This window comes from Plectropomus leopardus, chromosome 9, assembly GCF_026936395.1.
Source record: "Plectropomus leopardus strain MGB_pleo_1.0 chromosome 9, ASM2693639v1, whole genome shotgun sequence".
NCBI lineage: Eukaryota > Metazoa > Chordata > Actinopteri > Perciformes > Serranidae > Plectropomus > Plectropomus leopardus.
This window is the reverse complement of record NC_142184.1, coordinates 28267332-28286566: the sequence shown is the minus strand read 5'-3', so window position 1 is coordinate 28286566 and position 19235 is coordinate 28267332. Positions and strand designations below refer to the sequence as shown.

General features: G+C 39.4%; 1 protein-coding gene and 1 long non-coding RNA gene across 2 annotated transcripts in view; one reads left to right on the top strand and one right to left on the bottom strand.

Annotated features, from left to right (window-relative positions):
• Positions 1–19235, bottom strand: part of LOC148188765 (uncharacterized) — a 196024-nt gene that overhangs the window by 103102 nt on the left and 73687 nt on the right. The window lies entirely within an intron of this gene.
• Positions 1711–19235, top strand: part of ajap1 (adherens junctions associated protein 1) — a 63008-nt gene continuing 45483 nt past the window's right edge. Inside the window, exon 1 of the mRNA XM_042492678.2 lies at positions 1711–2715. Within this exon, the coding sequence (XP_042348612.2) occupies positions 2687–2715 (29 nt within the window). The 5' untranslated portion in view covers positions 1711–2686. The remainder of the gene's footprint in view (positions 2716–19235) is intronic.

The window sequence follows — 19235 nt, the reverse complement described above, 5'->3', positions numbered from 1 at the left end:
ATCTACTGCGTATACACACTGTACATACAGCATTCTCCGCTTCCATCCCACTGCAATTTTAATGTTCACAACTTTTGGCAGGGCATGACTTTTTTCAGATAGAGAGCAACCAAAAATAAGAAAAAGTTACTCTGAAGCATCTTCAAGGCTTCAAGCCAAATAAATATTTGCAAATATCAAGATATATGTGTGTAGGAAACACAATTTTAGTAACCATAGCGTTATGGCTGTAAGGATGACAATACTGGTCTGTGGGTTCGTCTATCACCCCGGTCCAGGCTGAAATATCTGCATTGCCATAAAATTCGTACAAACAAAAGTTCATGATCCCCAGAAGATGAATCCTAATGGATTTGTTGATTCCCTGACTTTTTCCAATGTCTTGGCAACTAGTCAGGTCAAGTCGATATTATTTATGTAGCCCTGCACAACTAAAACGAATTTGTCTCAAGAGGATTTACAATCTGTACAGAATATGACATCTTTCATCAGCTGTCCCTGGACAGACATGTTGTGTGGATAGAACAGATCAACAAGTAAAAGTATACTATAGACAATTAGGATAACAAATTATTATTACAAAACATATAGTTCCAGGCTGTGATTATGATTGGTGCATTTGAAGTTATTGTAAAATACTCTGTAAACACACAGCTGCATTACAATTTCAGTATAACTGCGCCAATTCGTCAGCTATTATCAAAAGGAACACAGAGCTTAAGAGGGCGACCGCCAACTGAAACCCGAATCGTTCATCTTCAGCCAGGAGAACGATCAGAAATATGCAATGCTGTCATTCAAAGAATGCACATAAAACCATAAAAAATGCCTGAGAAAGACGTAAAGACAGCTTATGGCCACAGTTTCATCTGCTCGGCGTCGTGTCCAACAACACCCCCTAGATTGTTCTAAAATCACTTAAAACAATGGTTCAGACCGACTGCGGAAGGGTTGGAGCCGTATTTACGAATTGCAATTGTTAACAGCGACTTAATTTATCCTTTAAATAACCTTGAGTTGGCTTAAAGCATCTGTAATATTATTACCAATGTGATGACATGCTTCACTCTTGTTTCATTCCAATAATAAAGGATTTTCGCCGGACTGTCAGTTGTTCTGAGAACAAAAGTGAACGTCCTCAGGAGAATTTAAAACATAATTTAATTACTTAAAAAAACAATAACTCATTATGGCTTTAATTTACCCCTTTTTGTGATTCTTAAGGGAATCTTTTTCTGCACAATTAACTTTTTTTCCTTCTTTTTTTTTAATGAGTTGCAAACATATTCAAATTGGTTTGTTCTGTCCCACCTTGCTTATTCCAATAATTGCCACAAATTTTTCTTTAAATTAAGCTGTTTCACATAAGTTTTTAAGAGTGGAGAAGTCATATTGAACTTATCAAGGTCATTATAAGTGAAGTGAATCCAAATGTGGCTGTAGGTATATAAGGGAGAGCACAGATCATGCTCAGGTTGTTAGGAGCCTTGGGATGCTTTCAGACGAAAGGTTACGTCATACATTATTAGATAAAGGATCTGCCAGCTGATGCAAGCATATTTAGTTATTTGACATAATGCTGTTTGCTTTCCAAATGTATTTCCAGCAATTTCTATACAATTTTCACCCTGCACCCCTATGGCCACCCATGCATGCAGCTCTGCACAATACTTAACTGCTGCCCAGCCTCATACCTAATCTGACACCCCTGACTGTGAGATTGACGGGACGTGAGACACTCCACCCATGTGACGTGAGACACTCCAGCACATGACATATTTGGCTTTAAAATGACGTCACGGCAGCGTGGGGCTCAGCAGGCAGGTCGTTCGTCAGTCTGAGAGAAGAGAAGCAGCAGGAGACGGACCAGCCTCCTCTCCTCTCTAACGACAAACTCTCATTCCCCCTCTCTCCAACTCCTCGGAAACAACTCTCAACCCGCCAGGATCCTCCTCCGTCGTCTCCCCCCTTCCTTTTTTCAGTTGCACCTAATTTTCTTTCCTTTTATTTTTTTTTAATATATATATTTTTTACTTTGTTGTCTAACCCCTCCGCACCCGCTCAGCACCCCCAGAGACGTGAGTAGATAATGAGGACCCCCTGCCAGCGGTGACTTGTCTCCTCCGTGCATCAGAGCACCAAGCATCTTCCACCCCCCAATTTTTTTTTTTTTTTTTTCTGGACGTTCATCTGCCTTTCAACAATGTAGGAGAGAAGGTGCGCTGTCATTTCAGCGACGAGGATGCCAACTACATGCCTTGTTTTTGCTCTCCGCACCTTACATGTCTGTCTTTCCAGCCGGGGGGGACATGAAAGATTTGCGTGAAGGCAAAGTTTGAGGGTGCCTCTGTCGGTTTCCCGCTCACCTGTCCGCCGCCTGCACGCGAGCACCCATCTTCCGTCCAACTGAGGAAGATTAAAGAACAATTGACGTGCAACTTCAAAGAGACCTGACTATTGTTGTGGTATTTTCTTTTTTTTTTGAGTGGGATTTGGCAGCGTTGTTGAAGGAATTTGATGTGCGCAACGTTGAAGGATATGGCTTAAAATAATGGTTGCGTTACTGACAGCCGGAGTAAGGTCCGTCACTTGAGTGCTTTTTCATCAGCTATTGTCGACTTTGGAGGAAACCCATCTAAATGGGAGGATACCTGGAGGACTGAGTCGGATTCGGCAGTCGAGAAAAATGTGGATAAAACGGAGTGTTGCGCGCAGGTAAGACACTGTCACATTTATATCATGATTCAGTCATTATGCTGTAATATGCAAATGCTTTTGGGAACCGAAAATGCAGACGCTGTTGTGTGTTGTTTCACATTTGACGCCGCTGTTCGGTAACATGTTGTCTCTGTTTTTTGTTTTTTCAATCTACGCCACTGCAAGTTATGAGAGTCTGCTGGAATTGATTAGTGAATTAGGCTAAATGTAAGCTATCAATCGCTCTATTAAAACATGCATATGTAGGTTCTCCTGCACCAAAGTCCCTCAAAAACACCGTCAGCTTCACATCCTCGTGTTAATATGGAGATATTTTAAGGCGGAGGCTTTATATGGATATGTTTTTGTGATGTTTAAAGGAAGAATATGTTCGAGAATTTCACGTCCTGTACGCTGGGGGTCGCCAACAGTACGGCGCAAGCAACACACATACACTCACAGGCACACGCGCGCGCTCCAAACACACGTGTGAAGGCGCACGCGCATGCACAGCCTCAAGGTTAGGTCTGTCAGCGCCTCCTCACTTGGGAGAACAAACGCATGCACGCGCTCATAGAGACACATAATTAATAGAATAAGTTAATTAGTCGGTGAAATTATCGGTGAAAAGATAAAAGATTTAAAAGAAAAGAAAGGAAGTAAGGGGTGTGCTGTTTATCCAAGCTAGAGGAGAGGATGGAGACTACCTGGATGGAGAGGAAAGCTTTGCCTCATTCATCCCAACATCCACTCACACTTTGCTTTTCCTCTCTCCCTCTCTCCTACAATGAAACATTTCAAGTCATTGAACAACAGGAAAAAAAGGATACTCTCCTTGCTTTTTATGATGAACAAAATCCTATCCTTAAACCGAAACAGTGTGGAGACCAGTCCACTGACTTTGACTCAGTTTTGGGAGTCTGCAAAACAAAAGCTAAAACTGAGCTCATTCATTTGCCGTAAAATAGGTTTAGAGCTAATGACACGCTGTGAAATGAGACCGAAAACCTGCCAGCGGTGAGATTCTCTTGCCACCTGCTGGATCTCATTCCCACCGGTGGCTCTAATTCTTGCCCATTTGCAGCCGCTCATTTATTATGCATGGCACACAGTGTACATCTTAGGGCTGACCTCGAAGGGTAATGGCAATACACAGCGTAGACAGAGCAGTTGTATAAGGTGATGAAATGAAATGCGTTTATGTCCCATATCTCTGGAAGGATCGGACAGAGGCTCAGAGAAACCAATTTCCATCCTCTGAAATTTTCCCTGTCGCTCGCTGACACGATGTGGAATGTCAAAATGGGATGTGGGATGAAGCGGCAACTGCTGTTATGGACCTCTTATTTGTTGTAATTTACTATGTCCTACATTGTTGTTTGTCATCACGGGGTAAAAGCTCCTATTTGTGTGTTTGCCATTTTTTATCAGATAGGGATGGCAGTATTTGGTTTCGTAAACATTTAGTGTGTGGGATAAAGCCTTGCTGTCCAGTACCGGTTGCGCTTGACATTATTAGTTTGTTTTTCTGAATAAGCACAAGAAGAGATGGGCGGTGAGCATGTGCAGAGAAGGCTTCTGTACCTGTTGGAACAGACAAAGAACAGACCACCTACAGAAACTTGATATGTGGGCGTAAATGCAACAGCACTGACTTAAGCCAACCTCGATAGATGGTTGGATAGATTCCTCAGGAGACCGAAACCAAGGATTTTGAAGACAGACACGGTAGTTTATCTTTACGTAATCTGGGCAAACTGTCTCATTAAGACACCCTTCGGACTTGGTCTGGGGGATAATTCTTTATCATCGTTTTTTGACTTCAGTGGAATGCTGATATGTTGATCGTATCGTGTTATAACTTGACAAAATTGTGTAATTCAAACAAACTCTAAGCTAATTGTTATTAAAAAAACTGAATAAGAGGGGGACGCTTCTGCTGTAAAAGAGTTTCTAAAAAGACATTTTCAGGGCTGCAAGTAAGTTTGAATAATAAATTAGTTCTTAGGTTTGTAAATGTAAAATTATTGTAAAAAAAAAATAATGGTATCATCCAACAAATTGCATTACAAGTTGCAAATCTTAAGCATTTACCTTAATTGATGATTGGTAAAATTAATGATCAATTCGATAACTTATTTGGAAAAAAAAATCAAAACTCATTTCAAACAATACCAAATTTGTTTTTTCCTTAGTCAAAGCTCACAGAAACATATTGCATATAAAGTCTATCAATTGGTATGTTAAATTTCACATGTTCAATTGAACTTTTAACGACTGATTATTGGATTGTCCATTAATCGTTATTATCCCCAGTCCTCATATTGTTTCTTTTGTCCAACACTCGAAGGCCATTCAGTTTGCAATGAAAAAAAGAGAGAAAGGGTTAAAGTTAAATTGTTTTCCATAGAATTACCGACCAAAGCTTAAAACTACCACTTAGGATGCTAAAGAAAAAGAAAAAAGTGCCAGTTGAAAGATACACCAACATCCAGTTTCCTTTGCATCTTAAATGTAACACATCTGCTTTCTCTAGTTCCATAAATGTGTCTCAAAGACGATGAATTTAGTTTTGATCCGACATGCGAGCGCCTGTGATGGCACAGAATTATAACAAGCTCCGAACCAGAGAGTGTCTCACTCGAGGGTTAACCAGTAGGGATTCATCTCTCCCGGGCTCTGCGTCTCCGGGCTCAATCTTTCATGAACGTCACACAGTTTTAGGTTCCCCACGGTGAGCTCTCATACCGCTGAGGCGCAGGAGATGCTATCAGGCCTCGGCACACTGCAGCTGGGAAATATTACTGCCGGAGACACCAGTTGCCTTTAAGGAGAGCTTCATTTGTCAGTTTCCAATTGCCTGCGACAGGATTGTTAAGTGCAGGTGACTGTTCCTACACGTGTCCAGCTTTTTCTGGCCTCTGCATTCTTGTAATTTGTGGTAACTGTGATGTGCCAGGTGATTGGAGTGTTAGTTTGAGTAGAATACACAGTGAGGAAAACGGAGACGGTGGCTTTAATGAATTCTGCGCATTATGTGTATTGATATTCCCGGTGATCATGTGTTAGTATTCTGCGTGTTATTCCTGCTTAACAAAGAAAACTGATTTGTACCTGACTAACAGTCTAATTCTGATTAATATCGCTGGCTTAATGAAACAGGGTTCCTAATATATTACACTCCACACTGAGGTGTTTTCTCCGCAGAGAAACAATTGCTCTCGCACAACATCATCAGTCTAAAGCTGCTTAGGGTGTATGACCATTCGTCGTCTCCACTACCTCTACCAGGAACTCTGGGGCTGAACATGGCATTACTGTAGTAGGGTCCATCAGATATTCAGATATTCCTGTGATTTAGGTGCCATCCTAATAGCCTCTATGAGGGTTATTAACTGGGCCTCTCTGGAGCGTGATTAACCTAATTTGCAGTGAAATAGGCTGTGTTGCTTCTCTGAGATCCTATCCTCTGGAGATGTGTGTCTGTGAGTGTGTGTGTGTGTGTGTGTGTGTGTGTGCGTGTGCATTGTAAACACCCTGCGCTCAGCAGTCTGTTAAATCCAGAAGGACCAGAACAGGTTGTCCCTGTGAAATAGTGTAAGAGACAAAGAGACATGTATGCTGGTTCATCTAAACTATCCTGGAAATACAATCAAGAGAAAAAGACGAGAGAAGAAGAGAGAAACTTGCTGTTGCTAAGGTCAGAGGGGAACCATAAATGTCTCGTCAATGAGCGACTGGCACGGCAGGAGAGGAGAGACATACGTAGGTAGAGGAAGGCTTGGGCGGCATCTATTTTGTCGTACCTTCCTGATGTTTCACGAGGGCATACAGTATATGAAGGGATTTGTGTAAAAGGAAAAAAGTTGTTGATTTTAGCATACATCTTTTCCAAGCTTACAGTGATGTGTTTCCAATATGCAATCAGCCTACTTAGACAAATCTTGCTAGGTTTAAATACTTATTTGGCCCACAGAATAATGAATAGATGGGAAATAGGTGTCCATCTTGCTTGAAGCCCAATAACACAATAAAGATAAAGTCATATGAGACAATATTTTTTTTTATTTTTTATCCCCATCGCTCCTAGTCACCATTTTTCTCAGCTCACCTGCCTGTTTCAGCAGTAGAGACTGACCTTTGGTGGCGCGTGTTATAAACTCCATCATCTCAATACTCTTTACTAGATAGAGGAGCATTTGTAATTTTGACAGTTTTGAAAATTATAGCTTTGGGAGCTCTAAATACCCCGGTATACCTGGTACCTTAATACCACTCAAGCATTGACTAAATTGGGCCATCATGGCCATTTTAAAGTAAGGGTAGGACATATATTGATGTAATATAGATATTTTGTTATTTGATGTAGAAAAGAAAATATTTATTTATTTATTTCAAAATTATCTATATTTTGATTGTGATATTAGATATTGTCTTAGAGTTTGTATATTATCATAAGGCAAGCATTGTCCTTTTATGTTTTTAAAGGCTACATTATATTTAATATTAAAAGAAAAAATCTGAACTTACCAGCCTGTTCTAGGTATGCTATCTTTTGCCCTTAACCATTTAATCATAATATCCACATTACTGATGATTATCAAAAATCTCACTGTGTAAATATTTTTTGAAAACATGAATAGTCAACCTTACAATATATCAAGGTATTTGGTGAAAATATCATGATATTTGATTATCTCCATATTGCCCAGCCTTATTGAAGATAAGGTATAAGATATCAGTTTTTCCATCATGACACATAAGTGCATAGTTGATGCTTAGAACGAGAGGACTGTAGCTCAGCTTTAGCTTTTGGAAAACGAATAACGATACGCTTCTTGAATTAGTGCTTGGTTGAACAAAGTTGTTTTTATAAATACTAAGTTACAACCAAGTACTTTTCTTTTTTGACGCTAAAACCAGACCATCATTGGACAGTTAAGCTCTGGGCTAATTCCTGTACAGAGGTGGGCTAACAGATTTGGCAAATTTCCATGCAGGATTATTTGATGACAGTTTAAGGAACTGGGCAAACAATGACTCAGTTTTCTTTCTGAACTAAAAGCCCAACATTCAGATCTCAAGTTCAAGTTCCCACTGAAGCGCTAGCAGTCATCAGGCTGATTGGTCTTAATGACCAGCTTGTCCTGTTTGGACAACATGAGAAAGTGTTTGTTTCTATTGCACCTAAGCACATCCATCCTACAGAGTGAAGGAACTAACAGCACAGAGCTCATACTTGATTCATGTAGTGAGCTTTCGCTGGATCAATACTGCCTCTACAAAGGATCAGATTTATCCGTCATGGCCCTTCCCACTAACTGGCCCTCTCCAGGCGCAGGGGGTGGGGATGGGTACTCCTCTCAGCGGACCACTTTCAACTAAAATACTTCATAAATGAACAAAAGAAAGCCCCCCGCCCAACACTTTATTTTTCCCAGCAACTCTGTGGTAATGGCTGTGGATCGAGACATTGGCAGAAATAAAAACTTTGACAGTGAGGGGCTGAGTTGAGCATTGTCCTGATCGTCTGATTCTTTTATTTTTCACCCTATTCCCATGCTCTTTACAGCCCTGCTTATCTTTCTGAGCATGTGGGTCATGTACGCTGTAGTGGAGGACACTGTGCAATGGGAGTAATTAATGGGATGATGCAACACCCACGGCTGTTGCATCTTAGACCCCCTCAAACCACACACATACACACACTGCACCCACCCTTTTTTATTTTTTGTTTGTTTTTCTCTATGAATTATGTTCCAAGCTCAGCAATGCAACAATGTTTCTTACACTACAACCATAGTAGCAGCTGCTGCAGCTCAGCCTTGTGAGCATAGATGGAGTTTGTCTATCTCTATGTGTGTGTGTGTGTGTGTGTGTGTGTGTGTGTGTGTGTGTGTGTGTGTGTGTTGCACAGCACCAAAACATTTGGAAGATTTCATAGAATATTTGCCTCCCAGAGGCCTGCTGCACAGAAGCAATCCATAAATCTGTGGAACTCTTTGGAGAGCCAACTGTGGTATTTATCTCCCTAATACAGGATATCTACTGAGGAGAGCTCAACTCCTACACCTCAGAGCCTGTATTTTTCAAAGGTACACAACCACATGCAGGTGATATTCTAAAAAAACACATCCAACGCAGCGAGATAATTCCAAACAGTGCATTTTCAAAATGGTAAAATGTATTATAGAGGTCCAGTGGAAGGCACGTACTGTACTGCAGCACACTGGCATTCTCCAAAAGAAAAGGTCAGAGCAGGAGATTGTGTATCTATACAGATGATTCTCAGCATCCTCCCACCCAATGTTTTTGACCTCTGGAGAAGTAACTTTGTTTGCATGTTTAAAGTATCCCAGATAAGCTCATGCCCTTCGAAAGGTTATATGTGTTGCCCATGGAAAACTAAGGCACTTAATATTTTAATGCTTTTGGCCTGGGGATTGAAGTAAATACCAAGCGCTGAATTATGTTTTCCCAAAGTCAAAGCAAGAGTTGAAATGGGTCATTGTAAATGTTGTTTATATGAGTCGACCTAAAGGTCCAGTGTGTAGGATTTAGACAGCTATATGGGCAGATATGGAATATAATATAATAGGTTTGAACTTAAAATCATCTGAAAGTTCTTATTTTCAGATGATTTCAAGTTTTTGTTATCTTAGAATAAGCTTTTAATATCCATAGAGGGAGCAGGTCCTTGTCCACGGAGGAGTCCTGTTGCACTGTCATGTTTCTACAGTAGACTAGAACTGACAAACCAAAGACTGGCTCTAGATAGGGTCATATGCATTTTTGCGTTGGCTACTGTAGTTAGCAGGCTTTTCTTCATTAGCTGACAATCAGATTTTTAAAGTGAAAAGTCTTAGTCAGTATTTTAATCGGTTTAAGTCATTGGGTCAATTTTTTATTGACCTGTCAGGATATCTCTGTGGATGATTCGGCTCATGGTAAAAACTTCCTGAACATCTGGATCCTAATTTATCAGAAAAAAGATTGGCACACATTAAGAGGGCTGGGCTAGGGCTAGCATTGAAGAAATGCTGATTTGTAATGTAAAAACAGCTTTATTCAGGGTTTTTACAGGTTCTAGTTAACTGGTCTGCTTTGTTTTGGAGAGGACCCCCTGCAGATAATTCGTCTCCCAGCAAAAAAGAACAAATGAACACTGGCGGAATCCTAACTGGGAGTTTGCACGTGACACATGGGACATTTCAACCAGCTGCAGTCTGCAATACTCACTGCTAGATGCCATTAAATCCTACACACTGCTGCGCCAAAGCAGAATCGTCAACACGTTTTCACCCCAAGCTGTCACATACGACAGCTTTTTGCAGTTCGTTCTGGGATGCCCCTACAGTGATGTCAACAAATGCACATGGTGAGATGATGCTGCACATGTTTATGTTTACGCAACAATTAGCATATGACATCCAACGCCGGGACTTCAACAAACACTCATGCTGGCACGCGTGGTTAAGATTAGGGGAAGGGGGCAGATGGGTAGGTGTAAAAAAAACCCAAACAAACTTATTTGCAAATGCAATCATAGAAAACAAATATTACGCTGTTACTGGCAGCATCCCAACCTGACGCCATCCTACCCTGATTCATGCGCACGCTACAGGTTCCAGTGTGCGTATTGAGCTGACGCAACAGGTGCCGTCTGACCGTCTGCCGGCATGTAATAACATTGTGACCTTTTTTTTCCATCCACGTTCTCATCTGATGCCGTCCAGCGGCATCTCATGCGCATACAAATGGTGCCTTGGGCGTCGCGCTCTTATGCCGGTTTGTGATGAGAGTGGGGTGGAATTGTGTGATTCACATTGTTTTATTTATTTTTTTTACTGTGTTTTCTATGATAATTTTAAGCCATGTAAAGTGTCTTTGGGAATCCTGAAAGGTTCTCTTGTGAACAGAATGTATTATTATGATCATTTGAATATCTGAGTAACAAATCTGTTTGTCTTGTGTTTTGTTGTTAATCGGTGGGAGATGACAGCAGCACTTGTGAACACCTGGCCAGTCTCAGTGCAATGTCACTTAGTTGGAACATGATCTAGGAGGATTTAGACACCATAATCGACAAATTAGAATTACAACATAGTGGGAATAAGCGATTTGGCTCCTGTGTATCTTGGCAAAAGATTTTGCCACCATAGAGCCATTTGTGCAAGTGTGTGCGTGTGTGTGTGTGTGTGTGTGTGTACATGCTGGGTAATATTTGCCCTGTTGCTTAGTCTTAGAGCTTGAGCACACAGGCCTTCTTCAGCTCCAATAAAGTCACTGCGTATTCAACAGGCTGCAAATGGAGACTCAGAGGTTTCACACCAACTTTTAGTGGACGGAGAATGAACCCCTTCAGCATGAAACGCAAATACCTCCACAACTGCAGCGCAAATACAACCAACAAAAAGGAGCAAATTGCTGTTTGCCTGAGTGTCTGGTGCATGCATGTGAGTGATTAGACAATGCGAAAGTTAAGTGTTTGCCATAAAGCCATTAATAACTATAAGATACTATAATCACAGGATGATAATATCATAATTATAACAGAAAATGTCATGAGCTTTTTTCTAGGAGTGCCACTGTTGAAGTATTTATTCTTGCAGACCCTGCTCATGACATTTAAATGTCTTATGAGCTCTGGAATTCAAACTAAGCCCTCACAAGTGATGAATGAGCTCAGTAAATATAAGTAAAGTTGAGTGGTTTTCATAACAACTTTAACAACCTTTCAACTGTTTTGTACCGGGAATATAGTAAGGTATTATAACAATCACCTACCTCCTCTAAAATTAACGATCCTCATAATAAGTAGCTCACTAAATAACATAAATGTGTGTGCAGAGGGTTATATGACGGTAGCAGTGTGTCCACGGCTAGAGGTTTGGCAATACTGTTTTAATCACAGGAGCTCCCTTGCTTGTTTATTTTTTCCAAGGATGCAAATGCACACCCAAATGCATACACCCTAGGCCCTACACTCCCTCTAACTGGCTAGTACTCATTAACTGTGTTTGTTGGGTTGGTTAGGTTTAAGAGTGAGGAATTAGATTGGTTAGGGTAAGAATTGTGATCCAATGCAAGGCAGAGTCAGGTGGTCAAAGCGGGTCATATCTTTGTCATTCTAAACGAAAAAAATGTAGAGAATCAGGGCAAGACTCTCGTGTGATTTATCAAATCAAGCTTCCTCACAAGGTAACGTGATTTGGGCAGAAATGGAGGAGGAGAGTTTAGTAGGTACAGAAACTTATAACACTTGAAATTACTGTTCTCATGAACCTTACAGGTTCTTTCAAGATCATTTTAATCTGACGGTTTCAGGTCTTTTCTTTTCAACTGTTACCATATGTAAGGCAGTTGTTATATTGTTTGTATGCAAGTTCCAAAAGAGTAAAGTAATCAAATGTGCTGAGGACTGGTATGTATATTTTAAACAATTTCTTAATTGAATTTACAGAAGAATTACTTAATTGTGATATACACCGCTACTGTGATATAAAATTACAGATATATAGAACATTTTGGCCATATGACCCACTCTTTTGAGGCACTTTATATGTATTGTCTTATATAATCATTTAACAATACAGCTGGTAATATCCATGTATTTGTTTTATTGTCAAGAAACTCCATAAATACCAAAACTAGCAATGGATTGATCCTACTAACAAGTATTGTTTGTGTAATCAGTGTCTGATATACGTTATTCCTGCCACTCTGCCATACATATTAAATATACAGTGTCCTGCTGCTGTGAAGACACATTGTTTTCACATCATCATTTGATTCATTACAATTGTAAAAAAAAAATATCACTTATAGCAGCTTATGTATGATGGGATTTAATAACCATGAAACACGCTCTGCTTCATGTCTGAAGTGCTGCAAAAGTAACATATGGTTGTGAAAAATACGCATGCAGTGCAAAACACAATGTTTATCAGCTGCGAGTTTCAGGAATCGGCACCTAAACCTCGAGGATCTGCCACCCCCATGATCTTCCCTCAGAAATAAAAAGGCCGTGGGAGACTTATCCCTGAAAAGTGCTCTGCACAATGGGAGAAAAGAGAGTGGGAAAAAAGTGCCAAGCAAAGGGAAAAATGAGCAGAACTGGATTAAAATAACAATAGAGCATTTTGCTAATGGTCCATTTTGAGCTGCTGCCACAATATGATACTGTCTGAGAATTACGGTGGATATGAAAGGTGCTGATGTCTCTAGAGAAGTCCTAATGCTTTACATGCCGTGCTGTGTGAGAATGTTATTTGATAGCAGAGCTATTGGTTCTGACTGTCTTTCTTTCCCTCAAACACGCTACCTTGTTAACACACATTAAGGCCTGCAGACAATTGTGGTGAATTAGGCGTAATGCTTCCCCTCAGTGCAGATTTTAGCTTTGAGTCTAAAAATATTTGAAGCACTACTTCAACAGCGTGCTAAAGTTTGCCTTCAGTGTCATAACAGATTCTATTGTGTCCAGGACTGTGGGCCAGGTGCCAGTTAAATGAGTTTTAAATGGAATAATGGAAGAAGCCATGTAGCCTCATAAATATCCAATATGCAGCACCATTCATCAAAGTTGCAGAGAATTCCTCTCAGCATTCTGTATACCTTCTGACATTTTCAATTTGCTTTATCATTAACAGTTTATTGAGTTTATTGGACTGGAAAGGCAGCCCTGCCATATTTTTCATATGAATAACACATTTCTCTGAGAAGTTCAGCCTTTATAATGGCTGTATATTTTCCTAAATGACAGTTGGGTGTTTCTTTCAAACTGTACGCATGATTAAACTGCCTTGTGTGGACTCACTCCCTTGTGTGGGTCTTATTTTCTTGCGAAAGTAGAGACGACTCAAGTCAATTTAGGAGTTATTTCTCAGGAGACACTTAGATTACATTGTACTGTAGCTCTGATCTTCCTGTCAGGTTTCAGTGATCAATGTTTTTCAGTGTAAAAGGGTAATGAGGTGAAATTAGGATAACTTTCTTTGACACCGTAGCATCGGTTAATACTGGGGCTGGAACGATATGCTTACCTCCTGATACAATACTATCATAATACTTGGGTGCCCATTCAATTATATTGCAAAATTTATGTATTGTGATTTGATATAACAATTTATTGTGATTTTTGCTTACTTTTTAACACTAGACCATAGAGAAAAGTTGAATCATACACTTCTAGAGACTATCATGAGACATACTTCCAAAAATACACCATATCTCATGTCATTCCTTCTTTATCTTGTTCCAGGAGCATCATTTACTGCATAGATATGTGGCAAATACACTTATGTTTTTGTGGCAAATTTTATTCCAATTAAAAACTTGATTGTGACCTTGCTTTGTGAAAGGCTCTATAATAAATAAACTCTACTTATTTATTAAGTGTACATGTACAATTATATGAATAAAAATGTATCAGTTTTGAAATACACTTATTCTGCTACATTTAGCTTTCCCTTCAATGTTTCCCAAACACTGATTTTTTTTGTGGTGGCTGCAACAATATCAACTTTGACCGCCACCTTATGATTTTCCATGAAAATGAGTAAAATCATATTCCATTACAGAGCTGCACACAGTGCATTGATACAGTCAGTCCCTCAACCCGCTTTCGTACCATCTCGTACCGCTATGAACCCCAAATTTGCAGATAAACAGCTTTTGGCTGGCATTACTATTTGTGTGGTGGGTTTGATCTACTTATAGTGCTAGATAAAAGGTCAAGCCATCACCAAAGTCTGATCCTCCGGGAGCCTTTAATGTCTGTACCAAATTTCATGACAATCCCACCAATAGTTGTCCAGACACTGCAGTCTGGACCTGAGTGCTATGTGAAATATCAGAGATACAAATTCATTTTCAGTGTTCAGGTTTGCTACAAATACTGCAAATAATATCAAGTAAACAGATAAAAGAATGACTGGTCATAAAACTTGCAAATTTGCTGGTAAAAAACTAAATAAATAAAGTCATAAATGTTTTGTTTATGCTATAAATAATCCATCAACACCTCTATGACGCATACTTTAAATAATGCAGAGCTTTTTTGTCTCTACCCGCGGTGTCATTTGTTTGTTATCCCCAGTGTAGAAAACAATGCAAAAAGAGAAGGACCATCAGAGAGACAGGTGTATTAAGGGGAGCAGCATGGCCGGGGAGTGTGTGTGAGGAAGTGTGTTTCTGGAGCTTGCAGAACGGAAAGCTCCCACATATTCCCTCGCTTGCTCCCCTTGAGAGTTTTGCTCTATGCAAGCACCGTGCAACAAGAGCCTCGCTTTTGCTCCATAATCTAAATGTCCCAAAAGTCCCCAGCCCCACCGCTGCTGTTCCCCCACACAGACAGACAGAGAACGAAGCAGAAGTGCAAAATTTGAACTGTAATATATGAATAAATTCAGTTTGTGACAAGTAGGGAATGAATTCATGGTGATGTGCATTAAAAGGCCTCCAGTGTATTTCAAAACAATGAAAGGTTTTGTGCTGTGATGGTTCAGTTAACGTGTTCACAATATACACAGTCATGCTGTCACACACAGTATTACACACAGCATGAACAAGTACACATGAAAGCAAATCATAGAAACTGGTTTGACTTTATATTTCAGTATTTTGCCCCTCTGTGGTGTATATATAGATGCATTGTATTTATGTTTATAGAATTTAGGGGTGGACAATGGGTCAAATATCTGTTATACTCAAATATTATTTTATGTGCAATCATCATTTTGAGATATTTGTTGAGCATTTTAGTCATTTATTTATAAGGGGTGTCACAATTCAGATTTTAAAAATCAACAGAGGGGTGTGGCAGTCATCGCTGTGGCAATATTTTGCATATCTGTGAGTTATGTAAACAACGTTGTTGATAGAAAAACTACAGATTGTAGGTTATGCTAGTGAAGTGAAAGTGGCTTTTTGGGGCATTTCTAGTTGCTTTTATTTTTATGCTTATTCAGTTGGTGACTTTTTTAATTGCATCATTCTTAATGATGAATAATTTAAAAAAAAGAGAGAGAAAATATTTAGATATCAATCCTATACTGTGGTATTGCATAAAAATATAGATAACATTTACAAGCCATATCACCCATGCCTAAGATCTTAAGACGTTACGTCACTGATGCCTGTTCAAATTCAATGACCCTACTCCCTGTCACTATGATGCGCTTAAATTTTGTAGAATCTCTGACATTTTGATGTGTAAAAAAGGACTTGATGATCCCTATTAAACTGGTTCATCTGTTGAAAGAAATGAATTCTCTGTTGGAGTTTTTGGGCTGCTGAAGCTGCGTGATCAGTGCTTAGAGATTGTTGTCAATCTTAATGCCTACATATTGAAAAGCTGAAACTCTTTCACCGAGTCCCCCATCAATCTTAGTCAATAGCACTACAGATTTATTACTCTTAAAGTCAGTCACCGTGTCCTGAGACAGTTTATTTACTGACAGCTCAAAAACAAGATCCAAGACGGCAAACTTTAAGGTTGCTTAGTAAACATGGCATGCAAGCTGCTACAAAACGTGTCCATACAGTTTAGAGGTTACCTATGACTAAGGACTGCGATTGCAGTTTAAACTCTGCAACTTTCTGCCTCCTGAACGGCAGGTTGTAGCCATCTTTTTTTTCTCCTGTTGAGGTGCATATGGCAGAAGTGTAACACGGCACCATCATGACCCTTTGCCTCAGAATCTGTCAGTCGCTCATTCATAACTAAGGTTTGGAAGAGAAACCTGACTCGAAGAGAGGATGAATGCAACTTGTTCACTATTTTGCTCCTCAGCAAGGAATTGCAGCCCTTTATAGTTGTTCATCTGGAAGCTAATGTTTCAGTTTTAACCTCAGTAATACATCTCTAATGACCTTACTATTGTGATAGTGTGTAGTGTCTTTGCTTGTGACGCTTTGGTTTTACAAAGAGAGCCGTAGTTAAGTTCAATTGTTTGGCACTTCCCTACTTGAGGCTGTCTCAGCTTTACAGTGCATCTCTGCTGACCTCCTCTTGAAAACAGTGATTATTCTGGGTCAGACTCTCTTAAAGCAACATGCTGGAATTAATGGAACTGGGAAGGGCAGAGAAGGACTGTTATCATGCCCTCGTTTTCTCAATATGCTGCAGCAGAGGAAAAAAAAAAAAAAAAAGCTGTTCCCTCACTAATCCCGGAGGGGTCAGAGTCATTTCCATATGATGTCAATTTATGTTTTTATAAGACAGCAAGGCAATTACCAGTGTATAAGAGGCATTTCCAATAAGTGAGAGTGATGCAATTATTTACTGTGCGTCAGCATTGTGGTTCATGTTTTTTTTAGAGGTCAGTCCAGTCTTTGGGGAGATTAAGTGGCATTTTCCTCTCCCCAAGGCTTCATGCGCTTGTGATTTTACAGCGATGCTAATACGGCATGAACCCTCCTCTATTGTTAAAATCTCAGATCTGTTATCACAGTGTGACAGCACATGATGTCATCTATGCACTGTACATTCATCAGTCTCAGCTGACCAAGCAGTGATCTGGGGGGCAGAAGATGGATGTGTTTCCTGGACAGCGGAGAGGTGCACTTACTGCGGACATGGAGAGTTCACTGGGATATTATTTTCAGTGCTCAGCACTAATATCATGACAGGTTGTGAAAGCTCTCTGAGCTGCTGATGCACCAAAACAATCGCACCGTCACATTGTTACAGCCGCATGTAGAGTGTTTGGGTGAAGTGGGCCACAATACAATGTCATAGTGACATACACAAGTTAGTACGGGGCTTGAAAATAGTGAAATGATTATCACTTGTGTTTGAATCATATTGTGATGATGACACAATAACTTCATGTTATCATTTTGTTAAATGCTGATGTCCAACCTAATGGTTCTGAGCTAATTTCAATTGAAAATCTACTAAATAAGTCTTTAATTTTATTTTATATTTTATATTCGTGAAGAGTTTGGGCAGTTGGTTTTATGTATGTATATATATATATATATATATATATATATATATATATATATATAGAGAGAGAGAGAGAGAGAGAGCGTCAGTGTAAAATCAGAACTTCGGGGTTGTGTTCAAAAGTAAGGCCACCCCTGAAACAGATTAAAAAACAGTCTGCCGTGCAATTCATTCAATTTGTCAAGGATGGTAGTCTTTTTTTTCCCTTTTCAAAACCACTGTATTTTGTTTATTCATAGATTTTTTCTACATGCAGCAGCCTTTAACAAACACGATTTCTCATAGCCTCTTAACCATCATGGGTTAAGCATCAGTGATTAAATAATAACAGCAATATTTCATCAATTACAGCTAAAAATGTTTGAAAAGTGACATTAAATAAATACTTTCCCCACAAAATGACCATTTATAAATCACTTAGTCATGCTGTGTTGCCTGGAATTCGTGAGGACAAATTTGTTTTTTTCTTGCATGGCTCCACAGGAAAAGGCCAACATATTGATAAGTTGAGATAGTAAATCCATTTAAAAACTCTCTCAAAACTCATGCAGTATAATATATATATATCATTTATTCAGTTATATGTTTACTTCCAAATGCATGCATTTTCACTAAAAACATAGAACTTAAAACTGAACTGAAAGTTAAACTTATCTATGCTCTTTTCAAAGCCAGACTTCAATACTTCTTTTTTTTAGTGAAAATGCATGCGTTTGGGAAATATACCGAGCATACGACTGGATAAATGAGATTCAAATTACACTGCATGAGTTGTATGCGAGATTTTAAACAGTTGTTTTGATAAAGTTTTGCCGTTGTTAATCCTGTTCATGATGCTCGCGGGAAAAGTGTTCCTCACAAATTCAGTATGAGACAGCATGACTAATTGATTTAGAAAATGGTCATTAAGTGGGTGAAGTATTCCTTCAAAAGAGAGCATTCTTGGATATCATGATACGTAAGGAGCCAGGATGTTTAACTGCTTAGAAAGGCTCCAATGGCAGCAAGTGTGGCACGAGATAATCATTTATGTTGGATTAGAATACTAAACCCCTGAAACAAGTTTGACTTTTTATCGGAGAGGCAAATGAAAAAAAAATGGTAACACTTTGCTTTAATGCCTTCTATTAAATATTTATAAGCAGTAAAAAAAAAAAAAACATTTGATAAATGTTTTTTTAAACAAATAGAAAGACTCAATAAGAGATGGCATTGAGTTACTGTAGCTAATGGAACTGCGGATGGCCCTGAGGTGACATTCGGGCCCCAGCTCTCTATTAAATGTGATTTTGCACACATTTTTTATATCGTAAATATATTCTTAATATTGATCTCAGTAATAAACAATAGGCACTGTATGTATACTGTATATACCTCTCTTTCTTTCTCTCCCTCTCTCTCTCTCACATACACTCGAGGGGCCATTGTTGTAATTTGATGAAGCAGTCAAATGCAGCTTGCATTGCCAGTGGGGTCCAATCTGCACTCCTGTCCGTGCTGCCTTCACAGTGAGTCATTTGAAAGGAGAAGTGTCCTTGTTCTATGGCCTGGATGTTATCAGAGAGTTTTTGCCCCCAGAGGGATA